Here is a 15,535-nt window from a genome sequence, read left to right as displayed (position 1 = left end):
TCTAATGTCCCGATCTTAATTAACTTATTTTTTTTCCCAGCATGTTACTCAAATCGAAATTGCAAACATCACTCAGCATTTCCGATTAAGTGCGCATGGACTGCAAAGACATGTCACAAATCTTTTCACACTTGATCGTGCGACCAAAGAAATACCTGGTACACAGCTGACTAGAAAAATCCCCAACACCTGCCTACACACGTACAGGGTATGCTTATAGCACCCGTGCCAATGGAGTGCTTACGAAAGCACTACGCTCTGCCCCATCATCTTCTTTTCTTTAACCACTGTGTTCTGATTTGCGATCATGATAGTCGTGCCATGCGCATAGATTTCCTTTTTTTTTCACCATCGTGGCGCACCTGCTTAGGTGTTTACAGTTATATCTTTGGCATTAATAACGGTCCACTGTCCAAACATCATTCTCCTGCTTCTTGTTTCCTTTCACAAATTTTGTTTCATTAATTCTCCCCCGAGAACGCAAGCACTGAATACTTTTATTGTTTTTTTCAGCAATGCGATTATGAAAATAGTGTGGTATACCCTAGCATAATAAAGAATAGTATAGATATGATTTAACAACAGTTTATTCTGATAAATTTAGATGTTACAGAATGACACGCTGTACGATTTTCAGACAGAAAAAAAAAAACATTATTTACTTTACCCCTCTTTTGACTTGAATGTTATTTGAGTTTTCGGTAATCTATTTTTTTTTTTCTTTTCCAGCACAATCGTATAGGCCCCCTATTGTTTCTCCTTTTTTATGTGAACAGTCCTCTCCGGTAAATGTTTATGATTACAGTAATAGCACTGTACTCAGAAGCCGTAGCCCGAATCTGATATTGCAATATTACTCACTACTGTTTTTTGGCAGCCAAGTAGCCCATCCTTCATGTGCTGCACTTATTCAGGGCTCGACACTAACCATGGCCCGGTGGCCCAGGGCCACAAAAAAAGGCACGTCGGGCCACCAAAAAAAGTTGGATGTTTGCCTTTACTTTTGGAGATGAACAGCGGTAACAATTGGCTCCGCATGATGCTAAAATAAATGTCAGATGTTTGCTTTTAATTTTGGAAATGAATAACGGTGATATTCGACTCCGTATGTTACTAAAATAAACGTCGGATGTTTGCTTATACTTTTGGAAATGAATAACGGTAAGATTCAGCTCTGTACGGTGCTTGAATTAATGTAAGATATTTAATTTTGCGTTCAGAAATGAATAAGGATAACTCCAGAAGATGCTGAAATAAATGTCGAATGTTTGCTTTGACGTTCGGAAATTAATAATAATAATATTCAACTCCGTATACGATGATAAAGATAAATGCCAGATGTTTGCTTTTACGTTTGAAAGTAAATTGCAATAACATTCGGCTCCGGAATATGCTAAAATAAATGTCGAATAATCCCTTAGGCGTTCGGAAATGAATAACAATAATATTTAACTCCGTATGATGATAAGATAAATGTCTGATGTTTGCTTTTATATTCGAAAGTAAATAGCAATAACATTCAGCTCCGAAAGATACTAAAGTAAATGTTGAATGTTTGCTTTGACGTTTGGAAATGAGTAACAATGATATTCAACTCCGTACGATGATAAAATAAATGCCGGATGTTTGCTTTTACGTTCGAAAGTAAATAGCAATAACATTCAGCTCTGGAAGATGCTAAAATAAATGTCGAATGATCCCTTTGACGTTCGGAAATGAATAACAATAATATTCAACTCCGTACTATGATTAAATAAATGTCGGATGTTTGCTTTTACTTTCAAAAGTAAATAGCAATAACATTTGGCTCCATATGATGCTAAAATAAATGTCGGATATTTGCTATTACATTTCAAAATGAATAACAGTAACATTCAGCTGCATTTGATGTTAAAATAAATGTCTGATGTCTGCCTTGACGTTCAAAAATGAAAAACAGTAACATTCGGCTCCGTACGATGCTATAATAATTGTCAGATGATTCATTTCACTTTTGGAAGTGGACAGCGCAGTAACATTCGGCTCTGTATGATAGTAAAATAAATGTCGGATATTTGCTATTACATTTCAAAATGAATAACAGTATCATTCAGCTGCATTTGATGGTAAAATAAATGTCTGATGTCTGCCTTGACGTTCAAAAATGAAAAACAGTAACATTCAGCTCCGTACGATGCTGTAATAATTGTCAGATGATTCATTTCACTTTTGGAAGTGGACAGCGCAGTAACATTCGGCTCCGTATGATAGTAAAATAAATGTCGGATGCTTGCTTTTACATTTGGAAATGAATAACGGTAATATTCTGCTCCGTACGATGCTAAAATAAATAACAGACTGTTGCGTTTACGTTTGGAAATGATTAACGGTATCAATCGGCTGACTGTGAGTGCTGCTGGTAGACACACGGAAGACCAGTGCGTAGCGGTGCGACATTGCCGTCACTCCCTGTAGCTCTAGATTTTCTTGGTGAGCTACATGTACACCCATAGTTGTGTGAAATATTAATAGTTTGCAAAGCTAAGAATGTGATTCTTGTGATTCTTGTGTAACTGTGTGCTTGGTAAATTTAGTTTGTGTTTCGACGGGTTTCTCCACATGACGTGTGCGAGTATTACGCAAATGCATACACAGTATTCCGTAGACACACCACGGTCATCCACACGCAATGTACATTCAGCACGCATGTTCTGCAACCCCGTCTTGCACTCGATTACGTAGCGGTATTATCTTTTTGTTTTTATGGTGATAAGTGATTTAATTGTCCACCAGAAAACAGTGTTGAAAGAAGAACATCGATTTTCATTCAATTCATTCATATTTAAGTCGATTCAAATCCAAGTGACAAGCATGCAAACAATCAGTAGGCACTATAACAGATACCATGTTGAACATCGATAAACGTCGGATAAGTCGAAAAAAATTTGACATACGCGGACCTCGAAGTTTGCGTACCTCGAACCATTTTCTTCAGTCCCGACTAATTCGAGGTATGCGAGGTTGACTGTACAAATGTATGTCAAATACATAGTAAAATTTACATTGGTTACAGTGAGGGACCAATAGAAGCCAGGAGGCTTGTTTAAAAAGACCCATGTACAATGTACCCCAAAATGCTCTGATTGATAGAATACACATGAGTAAGCATGTAATAAAACATACTGTGCAAGTATGATATAATAATGGTTATTTAGAGGAAGCATGATCGATGAGAGAGAGAGAAAGAGTGGAGAGGAAGAGAAAGGAAGATGGGTTGAAAGAAGAAAACATAGCAAGAATTGTGTACACAATTAGACTTTTAGCTTAGACTGTGGCTTACTTTTACTAAAGATGAGACTTTAAATTAATTTTTAGTTTTTTCTGTGATTTAAGCTTTAAAATCAATGATCAATTGTTCCATTGTACCATTACCCTGGTAAAAAAAAAATTGATGCTTTAGAAATTACTGTTCTCAAAAGAGGTGGATGGAAAATACAAGTACTTGTTCTCCTTGTGTTTGGACATTTGAATTCAGTTCAAAATTATCCTGAACAGAAACTTGAATTAAGCCAATATAACAAGTATGCATGAAAATACCAGTTTGGAAAAAAAAAAAATTATGGTTGTATATACAGGCAAAAATGCTCAATAATGGAAACACTTTGACAATAGTCCCTGTATGAGTTTGTATTCAAAACTAGAATAAACATAATACTTCCATAATACTGCCAGTGGAGAACTTGAAGAGGTTTGATTCTGAACAGATGTGTCTTGGCAGACATAGCTCTTACTCTTCATTTTCATCTTTATAGCACCACATGTAAGTATGTATTGCACTTATAGCACTGAGTTTGACCTTGCCAGAAGTCGTTATCATGAAGCATAGTGAGAATGTCCCTGTGTACGCCATGTGCTTTCAGGTGGCTTACAATACACATACAGTACCAATCTCTTGAGTGCCGGGACTGTTTCCTTGAACACTGCCCCTTTTAATTAACTATTTCTTTGTGTCTCATTCAGGATGTTCTGCCAATGTGCTACCGCTGCTCCACAACAAACCCCTTACTCAACAACCAAGGCAATCAGTGTATCAACTGCAGTCAACCATTTATCCATTCTTTTGCCTCATTTGGTGAGTATTCAACTCTTTATATTTGCCATGCATTACATGCCCCTTGTAAGTTTTATTGGTAATAATGATGAAATTAAATGCACTCATATGGAGCATGGAAATTCAAACAAATTGCACTGTCCTTGTGCATCACGCCCATAATCTCTTTATTCCATCAATGGCAGTTGGTAATTAGGAAGCATTTAAGAAGTTTCAGTTTCTGTGCCTTCTATTTTTTAAGGTGTGCTCCTTTGTCATGTAGTTGTCTTAAGCTAAAGGGCCTTATTTTGTGAGATAATGGTTTATTAATGATCATGACTTCAGTGCTGTGATACCTCTAGCACAGGAATTGTGGATTTACACATTTTCAGAATATTGTTTAAACAGATTTACAAGGCTGTCCAGTTTCTTTTGAAATGTTGCCAAAGACGGCATTTGGCATCAGTGCAGTAGTTGTTGGTATGCAGATTGCACTTCTCTTCAGTTTAGAAAGAAGATATGAAACTGACCAGAAATTTCATTTGTACTTCTTTGATCCTCAGATTTTCTTTTAAGACTATATGACTAAAGAAGTTCAATTCTTATGTCACCAAATAGTGAACCTAATTATGTTAAATAGGGTTAAGTGATACACTGCCATTATTGCACTGTAGAACAAGAGTATCTGAATCTTAGCACAGCTGCAACTTGTTCTATGTTTTAACTACTTGACCTACTCCACCATTACAATCCAGAGGTTCTGCCATTGGTAGAATTCCACTTGGAAGAAGGCATCAGTGACGAGGAGGCAGTACAGCTCATTGAGATGGAGCCCCTGAAAAAGGGACGTAACCAGGGAGACAAGTGGCGAGAGTCCAACTCGGGCAACATCCAATCCATGAGACTTGATGACTATGGCACAGATGATAATGATGTGCAGGATGACCCTTTCATGGCTCGGCTTCTGAGTTTTGAGGTAAGTCAAACTGTTTCTCATCCGTCAAGTCATTTATTCAGTGAGTCATGACATCAATCAGCTCAGTTGTTAGTACCTAGAGTTTTCTCACATGTTTGTCAGTAATTCATATCTCTCATTTACCCATTTCACTCTGCTCTCATGAATGTAGTCAAACAGTATTGCGTGGGAACTTCAACTTAATTTGAAGATGAATTAAGATATGTCACTCTTTTGAATACATTTTGAATCAACCAGCAAGTGATTTAATGATGCATCTAGCAAAGATTGCAGATCAAGGTTCAATTGCATTATGAGGGAGCAAATCATGACATGGTATTTAGTGACTTGATTTATGCTACACCTTGCATTGATCAAAGACCATGGAAATCTGAAGTTTATCTCCAGAGAAATATTAGACTTGATTCATTCCAGTTTGCCACATGAATAAGTTATACAGGAATGTGTACTCAATCAGCATTGAAAGAAGGTTTTCATGTCCCTGTATGAGAAATTATCATCAGATCAAGATATTTACAACCGAAGTAAGTGGTAGACTGCAAAAAGCCATTTTATATCACCTGCAGTTTGTTTTCTTTTCTTTGATCATGATGCTAGTGAAATCACTGAGATTACTACTGCTTAGTCCTTGTGTCCTTGAATTAATACCACTCATTTGGATTCACTTGCAAGTAAGATGCACATTTTGAGATTATGACGAAGAACATTGTTGCTGTAGAGGATGTGACTAGAAAATAGTTCTCTTTGTCAATACCACAGCAAGGAGGCAGTGAGTACATCCCTGTAGTGGTCAACAGGTCAGTCTTGAAATCACTGGACAGGAGTCATGTTGTGATCAAGAGATGGCCATCCCCTCTCCATTACCAATACTTCAAGTCCATCATGCCTGATGTATCAGTCACTGTGTGTCCTTCATGCAACCAGGTAAGAATCCACTAAAAATTCCCAATGGTTGCATTTTTTTATGAATCCGCCAACGAAGTGGCCGGAGGCATTATGTTTTCGGGTCGTCCGTCCGTCTGTACGTCCGTCCCGTTTTGTTTTTGTCGATATCTCAAGAACCATGAGGTGGTTTTGCATCAAACTTGGTATGAGGGTATATCCTGGGGGGATAATACTTTGTTTGGATTTTAGGGTCACGGGGTCAAAGGTCAAAGGTCACAGGTTATTTTGTGAAAAAAAGATTGAAATTTCATGTTTTTCTCCATATCTCGCAAATGGTTCAAGGTATCTTCATGGAACTTAGTATATATGCATGTACCGATGGGCAGTGATTATCTAGGGAAGTTGGGGGTCATGGGTCAAAGGTCAAGGTCAACTCCTCAAAATATCACTGCTTTCCTTATGTTTATGCAATGCCTGAAGGATTTTTTTTTACTTGATGTATGCATGTATAACCCAATATATATTCTGTGGGAAGTTTCTTGCCAAAAGGTCAAAGGTCAAAGGTCAAGTGAAAGTGCTAAATTGCACTTCTTCCTCCATATCTCAAAAGTAACTCAGGTATTATCATGAAACTTACATATTTATGCGTGTTCTACCTAACAGTGATTCTCTTTGGAACTGTGAGGTCAAAGGTCAAAGGCCAGGTTAAGATAATACTATTTTACCATTTGATACTGAAATTATACTTTTCTCAATACCTTGAAAATTACTCAATGCATAAACTTATAAAAGGGTCAAAAGTCAAGTAAAAAAATAATCAGTTCCCCCAAATACCTGCACTCTGACGTTTTAATCATTCATCCAATTAAACCTATATAGTTCTAGGAAAGTGAACATTCAGCACATTTGTGGCAAACCTGTCATTTTAATATTTTGCCACTTGTGTGAAACTTTCATCACACATTGTCAAGACATTGTACTATAGACCTATTAGGAGAACCATGCATTATGGCGGAGGCATACACCAGTCGCCGTAGCGACATTTCTAGTTTAAAACTTAGTATATTGTATGAAAACTGTTGCAATTGTTTGTCTTTTATTATCTAAAATAGATTATCTTGAATGTAAATTTACAGGTGATCTGGTGATTGTCCCTAGAACATGCGGCAGTGATGTCATTATTGAAACAGTGTATGCATGATGCTGCAGTATCACACTCAAATTTGTCAGTGTATTTCAATGTCTGTTCTTGTTTTCAGTTGTTTCACACTGATGAATACGAGATTCAAGTGCTTCAGAAGAATCACTGCCCTTTCTGCCGCAAAACATCCTCAGAAGCATGAACATCCATCAACACACAAGATGAAGATTGATGGCATGGCTCCCACAGTGTAACCTGCTTTTTGTGTAAGCTTGTGTACAGAGACAATCATGTTACCAACATATACTTTGCTGCCGCATGTGTGTAGAAGACCCTTCGTCAGCCAGTACAAGAGTGTTTTCATCAATTAAGGATTGTTCAAAGTCTGAAGTTAATTGAAATGAATATCATCAAAGCAAAATACATATCTTCAATTTGAATACACATATTGTTTTTGATATTTTATTGTTTTGTAGCTTTCTATTGGTGTAGTATCAACTCTACCAGATGTATGCAGTTCTTTTTTGTCAGTGTGAAGAATCTTTTGATATCTTCAATTTCTGCACGTCTAAAGAGTTACTACAACCTCACATAGTCTGGTAGTGAATGTCCGAGACTATGTTGAGTGTTTTCACCACTTATTCAAGTTTGTAGCATGTTTGTACCACCAAGGATTCCCATGACCAAGACCAGAGCTTGCATGAGGTGTCCTTGATGTACTTTCAGGATAGATCCCGGATGCAATTACTGCCACGCAATATTCTATCTTATGGATATGTATTTGGCTTATTGGGCCGAGTATACTCGGGCAGGTGTCTATGGGAAATGCGTGTTATAGCAAAATCAAACCGTCCTCAACGGGTTAAAAGGTGACTTTAGCTGTACTTTACCTTGTTATTAGAAGAAATTAATCTATGCTACCCATGACTATTGAACCACAATATACTTGGTCCAATCATTACACTACATTTATGACATGATTCATGTATCCAAGCAAATTTTGCAGTTGTTTATGTGCATAATGATGTGAGACCCTAGCAGCTGTCAGTATGTCAAATGTAATAACATCAAATTAATACATTTTTGAAAAGGAAATTGTACCATAAAATTCTAATGATAAAATGAGTAAAAGGCTGTTCTACAAATGTATGTTTTTACACTCTGTATCATGCCTTAACACTCACTCTCAACAGAGACATAAAAATATTTCATCATTCATGTAGTTCTGGATGGAATCTAAAAGTTCAAGACATTATTTTGGTAAGATGCTGGAGCTACCCGTTATGTGAGTTTGTTAGGTGTTAATCAATGTCATGTATCAAGGATTGATTTAACAAATGATATCCACACCTTTCTATTTCATGTTTATATATCTATCAGTCATACATGCCACAACAGAAACTTGTTAACTATTCAAGAATGTTTCTTTGCTGTAATGGTCAGAAAAATGAGGGACTCTCTTAAATTATTATTCATTGCTTTAAACTTGCACTTTACAGAAGAACACTGCTGCTGTCGGGGAAAGAAACAAGTAATCATACTTGGGCAAAGAATGATTTCCCACGTTAATTGAGAAGTCTCACGAATCCAGGCTTTATAACAAGTTAATTGAGAAGTCTCACGAATCCAGGCTTTATAACAAGTAGAGCTGAGATACAGAAGTAAACAAGTATTTCTTTCTCCTTTTTTTTTTTCTTTAGTTGGGATGCACAACAGCACACTGTTGAGGCACTATGGCTTCTGGAGTGTGCATTGAAAACAGTCTGATTTGTCCTTTTTCTCCAAAGACCTCATTTTCATTATCAAGAAGAACAAGTCATCCAGTTGGTACAGACATTTTACATGTAACTGGGAACTTAGAGTGGCATGGGCAAAAATCAAAGTTTGCAAATTGTGTTGTATCACGTGAGTGCCTCAAAATGGCTAACTGCTAGTCAACTGTACAGCCACATGACACTGCATGTTGATGCTGCTCCAATGGATGTAGATTCTATTTAATGAAAGATGTGTACAATTACATTGTCTCAAGGCATGCTTATTCAAGGACTTAAAACTTGCTATTCTTTTTTCAGTTTTGTTTTTTACTAAATGAGTCTTATGTTGATTTGAGTTTGTAAAATGTGATTTACTATCACACTTGTCAATTTTATTGGAACCGGTAATGTGTTGTTAGTTTGTCTTACAAATCTGAACATTGCACAATAACCCAAGTAAAAGTCCAAAAGACTGTTTTTGGAAAAACACGGCTTCTTAAAATGTCTGCTATCACTCCAGCTCTGTAACCTTGCAAAAATCAAGTGCAGTGCCTTCAGTCTGCAATGACAACTGCTCCTCTCTGAATTTCTACAGAGGCATTGTTCCCAATCAGCAAATTTCACTATTCATTCTGTGTATTCACACTGCAACACTTGTCAATATTGGTGAGTGCATGTTGTCACATAGGCATCAATTGTATTCATGTTGTGATCAGTTGTACAGACAAAGTCAATTTACCTGTGTGTACATTTGTATGGCCAAGATTGTATAATTGTTTATTTACCTGTAAATAAAATCAGTGACACCTTGAATGTATTCTTTACATTATTTTCTACAGAAATCTTTATTAATCATTTTGTAGAATGTTGATATAAAGTAAGTATATGGAGAGAAATGTTAGGTTTGTCCTGAACATTTGCTATCAAAGTGAGTGATAACAAACTTCAAAACCACTTCCATAACCATTTGTACATAGCACTAATTTTTGAGACACAGAATGTGACTAAGCTGATAGTTGAATATGTCATTCAAATACTCTTCAAGCCAGTCTTCAAGTCCTCTACGAAAATTACAATTTTCAAATCAGATGCCTCAACTCATCTGATGTAAAAGGAATTATAGGTTTTGTTTTGCTTAAGTCATGCATGATACCCCATTAACCTTTTGGTCGTGGTTGCTGAGAGAGCAAGTGTGTGTTCTTTTTCAGAGGCAAGGGGTTTTAGGTGGAACTACACTTGTCTCTGCAATCCAACAATCAGCAACACTCTCTTATTCCTGGTATAAGGGCATTGTTTTTGTGGGGAGTAGCAAGTAAAGATGTGTCAAAAGCTTACTGCAAAAATTCACTGAGCAATAGGGATGTATTGTCATGAGGTGATGGGAACAGGGAGCTGGTATTCTCTGTAAGCTGTTACCTTTGCGAATGAGGAGGTCACAGACATTTTTGCGCAGTGTTTTCGCGAATTGACACCAAAGCTATCGTAAGTGCACTAATACCCCAACTAGGGCAGGGCAAAATTTTTGTGTGTTGTTAAATTCGAGGTCCAACAGTGATTTGAGAAATTTGTGAAAGTTAAACCCTCGCAAAATAACAGCTTATACAGTAGATGGGAAGCTCACTGTTATGTGAGTGTGTGTGTGTGTGTGTGTGTGTGTGTGTATGTATATATTGTGTATCTATTTGATGTGTTTGTCTCTTTTCTTTTTTTACATACAAAATTCTTTCTTTTTCATTCGTAATATTGACAATGTGGAATTCATATTGTAATGAAATTTGTGTTATTTTGTCATGAATGAATTTGTATATTGTTTACATGAAAAAGAAAGAAAAGTGACAGACTGACAAAAACAAAAAGTATAATTTATGTAGAAAAGTGTAAGGTGATACAACATCCAGTCACAGGACAAGAGGACAGACACAATAGCCAAGAACAGGCACGTCTACAGCCGTAAATAAATTGTGCGATTGGCAAGCTACAACTGTGCATCACTGGATGCATTCTACTTCATCCGTACACGTTTGTACAATGACATCATTGCCCAAACTACTGTGCTAATTAAAGGATCAGAATCACTATGCAGTGAAAACATGAGTCCCTGTAAAATGTCATAACTTGATTTCAATGTTCCAATTTTGTTGAAACAACTAACCATTCTGTATCTTTGCTTTTCCTCTGTTTACTTAAGTCACCCTGAACGTGGTGTGGCACTATACTTATAATTATTCCTTGTCTGATTTTAATGAAAGTTATAATTTCTGTCAGTTGGATTTTCTTTCCTTGATTACCCTTTAGAGAGTACCCTTGATTACCCTTTAGAGAGCACTTTCTTTCCTTGATTACCCTTTAGAGAGTACCCTTTAACATGGTGTTGAATTCCATACTACCTTTGCCCATCTGCTTTCCATTATCAGTGCAAATGATATACAGATACTGTAAACATCAACATTTTCGCGCGATTGATTCTTCGTGCTGAGCGGCTCAAATATATATTCCTGTTTCATCAATCCATGCTACACAATTGCTTTATACTCGTATATTTTCATCCATTCACAGAAAAGATTGTGCTGCCTGAACCATTCAAATGTACAGCCTGCACAGAAACTACAAATAATGGTGCATGGTACTGCACACGCTCACAAGCTCAGATAAATAAATTGCGCGCACACACACACACACACACACACACACACACTTGTACCAGGGAGGCACCAGTGATGAAGCCCACGATTCGACTCGATCAAAATGTGCAGAAAAAATTGTACAGATATTTTTGTGTGTTCTACAATTCATGCTAGCCAAAAGTACTGCAAAATATGTACATGAAAATTATTTTACCGCAAAATATTTTGTGTTTACTGTAGGGCTTTGACATCAACTACAATGCACACACAGTAAATGACGAAGGCCCTGTACCTATCAGAGCAAATGAGGTGACCTTATTGTTTTGTGTGATCTGCACTCTTGATTGATTAGGATGTTACATACTTCATCAACTCTCGATCGCCTAGCGTCTTCTAAACCTGACAAAATGCACATGGTTATTTATCTTTCAATCATGAACAATAGGGGGCAACACCAGCAGCAACTTTTTATCTCTCCTTGTCAGTTAATAAAGGGCTGAGCATTCAATTAAAACTCAGTTTATAACAGTAATCTGAAAATACTGTCGCTTCTTGCTGATAATACAAAGTTTATTTTATGGTTATTTCACTCGATCATGATGTTCTCTTATATTTCTCGAGACAAAAGTCTAACCCTTTCCTTTACATGACCACTTTTTGCACCCACTTCCTGTTGTTGTACATTCTCCTCTCAAGCAAGGAGGTATCACACACAAGTAATATGAGACATGTAACCAAGGAGATTTACACAGTGCCATTGCATGGCACACACACGTACATGTATTACTGAGTGTTACAAGATGCTGGTTGCTGACTAAATTCTATGGGCTATAGGTATGGAAGTCTGTGTGTTTGTACAGCATGTGTGTACTGTGTGATTGTGCAAAGCTTCCTGCCCATACGACAAAGTACATTTTATCTTCTTTACACTGGGGTAACAATGTGGCAGCCATGGGTTGTGGAAGGGGCCATCTCAACCTGACCAAGAAGAAAATAACACAAAATGTGCAAAGTGACAATCCTAATCTGGCTTCTTTATCACAGCTTGCCGATTGTGTCAAACATGACAGGTCCGCCAATCTAACATAAGCAGCCTTGTGCAACACACATAAAGAACAGGCATGCATTTACATTGGTTATCCCAATGATATGCAAGTTGAAACTGTCAATAACTTTCCACTTTCCTGTTATGTGACTGGGGCCTCTGAAGGACACGCAAGGCCGAAAATAGAAGCTCAATGAATAATACAGAAGCACTGAAATGTTGCATGACAGACCTTACCCACATGATTATTACAAGCCTTGGGTTGTTTGAAATTCTCTAGTACCCTCAAAATCAAGAGGGATAGTAGACAATAGATGCAACAAAGGTACATTGTGTATGACCACTTGAATGACTAGGTCAGTTGTTATTCTTTGGGCAACTGAAATTGCAGCATTGTTCATTGTGTAGTGCCATCTGCAGAAAATTCCCCCTGCTTGCCTGTCATTTTGGCTGAAGCTGAATTTTCTTCAAGAATACAGTTGTATGTGTGATAAATTATCATCATATACAAAGGCCATTACTTCAAACTGATAACAGAAAAAAAGTAGTTCAAGTCTGCATTTCACTTTGTTTTTGTCATGTAAAAAGCAGACATCATGCAGTCATGAAATCACAATTCAATACCCATTTGTCACACCACAGAAGAGCTCATGCTTTGATGAATGAAATGAACTGCTGCCACTAAATGTTACAAGTCATATTTCAGAGATAATAGCTGAAGCTTTACTGCAAATGGTGGCTAACAAAAGCGGGACTAACTCTCCCACTATCTATATCACCCCTCCCCCAACATTTTGAACACGTGTACTTGGAGTGGTATTCTGACTATGAAAGGAGCACACTAAACAGGACTGAAGAAAGTATCAGAACTTGTATGAGTTTTGACTTGCATGAGAGTCAGTGTCTTTCTGAGTCACAAGTTTTTCACCTTTTTTTTTTCAGCTTGTATGCACTGTTATTGACATGTACACATGTGTATGTAATAGCTGTTTAGGCATGTTTCTGTATGGATTTTGTCCATGAATTGTATAATTACACTTCACATCGAGTTGGATTGATGGTATATTTTACATGGAAATACACTGCACTAATATTCCAGAAAGCAACAGTGGACACAATTGAAGTCATGCATTTATCTTTGTGTGTGCCATCGCTAATCATTGCTGTTTCACAAGCAAATACTCAGTTTAGACAGCAGGGCTAAACATAACTAGGCAATCCTCATCATCCACCAGCGATCACCAGAGCCATCCAAACTTCATTGTCTTCACGATTAAAATACAGCATGTAAAATAATTACATGTCAACATGAGGGAAAATACCAAATGCACTACAGTTGTTACACTGACTTTACTTATCTACACCACGCATTTTACACCATGGCAAATGAACACACACTAACACACATACATACTGTAGAACATGATAAATTCGCAGCATGAAATTTTCACAAATTGGAGCCGACGGCCTTTCTCATGGCAAATTTTCGTAAATTGCCACTGGTGTTCTATGCATGTAGTGTACACAAGAATTTTCGCATGCATTTTAATTTTGCGAATCTTGGCTTTGCGAAATTTGCGAAATTAAAATGCATGCGAACATTCCTCATTTTACAGCATGTGTACTCCTTTGGCTTACTATCAGGACTGACTCGTCACACTGGGTTACTACTGACATGTGCTTATGCAGAAAACAAGGAGAACACATTGGAGTTGTATGTAGATGAGTGCTTGATGCTTTGTCATTAGGAATAATGTAAACAGGGTCTAGAAGTAAAACAGAATTAAAATGAAGGACAATATGTAGACTGTACAGAAAAGCATTTATTAAATGTTCAGGCTCCTATTCAAAAAAAAAAAAAAAAAAAAAAGATAGAGGGAGAGAAAAAGCCCTTGCGACTGACGTAATTCATATACACAGACAGCATTACATTACTTGACACTGAACAAAGAAATAACCCACAATCTACAGACTTACAAATGCATTCATTATACACATCTTCCAATTATCCTGAAATTGGACAGAAAAAGTTTTTTCCCCTTATTCCTTCATATTCCTCCCGTTACAACGAAGTGCATGTATTGTTTCTAGATTATTATCTAATATTCTTTACTCTGTTGGAGAGAACATACCAGACTTTTTTTCTTTTTTTTAAAATCTTCAAAGAAAGTATAACTTGTGAGGTTTTAATAGTCCAGTTTACAAATTATTTCAAAATGTTCATCCATGCCTTTCTCACAATGGTTCTTCTCAACAACCTGAAAGCTTGCCTACGGTATGCCTGATGTAGTAACAACTTATGTATGCAAACTGGATTCCCAGGAGTAAGTGTATTTGAGGTGCAGGTTAATGCAACAGCTTTTTACTCCATCGGACGGAAGAAACATCCATAAAGTTGAAAATGGTAGTAAACTAGTGTATTGTGCAAAGAATGAATGACACTTCAAATTGAGCGTAAGTGCTGATGTTTCACAAAAAAAAAGAAGCCATATTACATACTTTTTCACTGCTGTATTTCTGCATTGTTTTCTCCTTATATGATAATTTGTACATTGTTTTGTGTTGTACCATGACTTTTACTTCTCACAAATTGTTAAACAATATGCATTGCCAAATGTATACTTTGTATAACTGGTATGGATTACTTTGAGTTAGATGGAAGTGAATTGACAAATTCTTCGGAACATTTCTGTAGCCTGCACACACAGTATAAAGCACATGTCTGGATATTCTGATTACATTTGCACATCGTCTGTTGAGAATGAGAAGGGCGTTAAGTTGTCCCGAACACTATGGGTTTAGAGGCAACTTAACGCCCTTATCATTCTCAACCGACGACATGTTCTGAGGGTTGTTGCTCCCGAGATTGTAATCAGATAATCAGACAGGATCAAAGTAGCTGCTGTTTGCTAGATAAATGATTCGGGACAAAACTGCCACTGCAACTTGCTGGTCCTGACAGAAACAATATCCTTGTTACAGGAATAAGAATGTACTGCTTATCGTTGATTTGCAGGGACGAGGGTAGGCTTTTAGCTGCA

The 15,535-nt window shown here is 37.0% G+C and overlaps 1 protein-coding gene across 1 annotated transcript in view; it reads left to right on the top strand.

Moving 5' to 3' along the window:
- Window positions 1–9,638, top strand: part of LOC140246211 (intraflagellar transport protein 122 homolog) — a 49,572-nt gene extending 39,934 nt beyond the window's left edge. The window contains exons 22-25 of the mRNA XM_072325661.1: window positions 4,000–4,111; window positions 4,825–5,045; window positions 5,805–5,969; window positions 7,190–9,638. Coding sequence (XP_072181762.1) covers window positions 4,000–4,111; window positions 4,825–5,045; window positions 5,805–5,969; window positions 7,190–7,273 — 582 coding nt within the window. The 3' untranslated portion in view covers window positions 7,274–9,638. The remainder of the gene's footprint in view (window positions 1–3,999; window positions 4,112–4,824; window positions 5,046–5,804; window positions 5,970–7,189) is intronic.
- The last annotated feature ends 5,897 nt before the right edge of the window (window positions 9,639–15,535 follow it).

This window comes from Diadema setosum, chromosome 2 (genome assembly GCF_964275005.1).
Source record: "Diadema setosum chromosome 2, eeDiaSeto1, whole genome shotgun sequence".
Lineage (NCBI taxonomy): Eukaryota > Metazoa > Echinodermata > Echinoidea > Diadematoida > Diadematidae > Diadema > Diadema setosum.
This window is presented reverse-complemented; position numbering and strand designations above follow the sequence as displayed.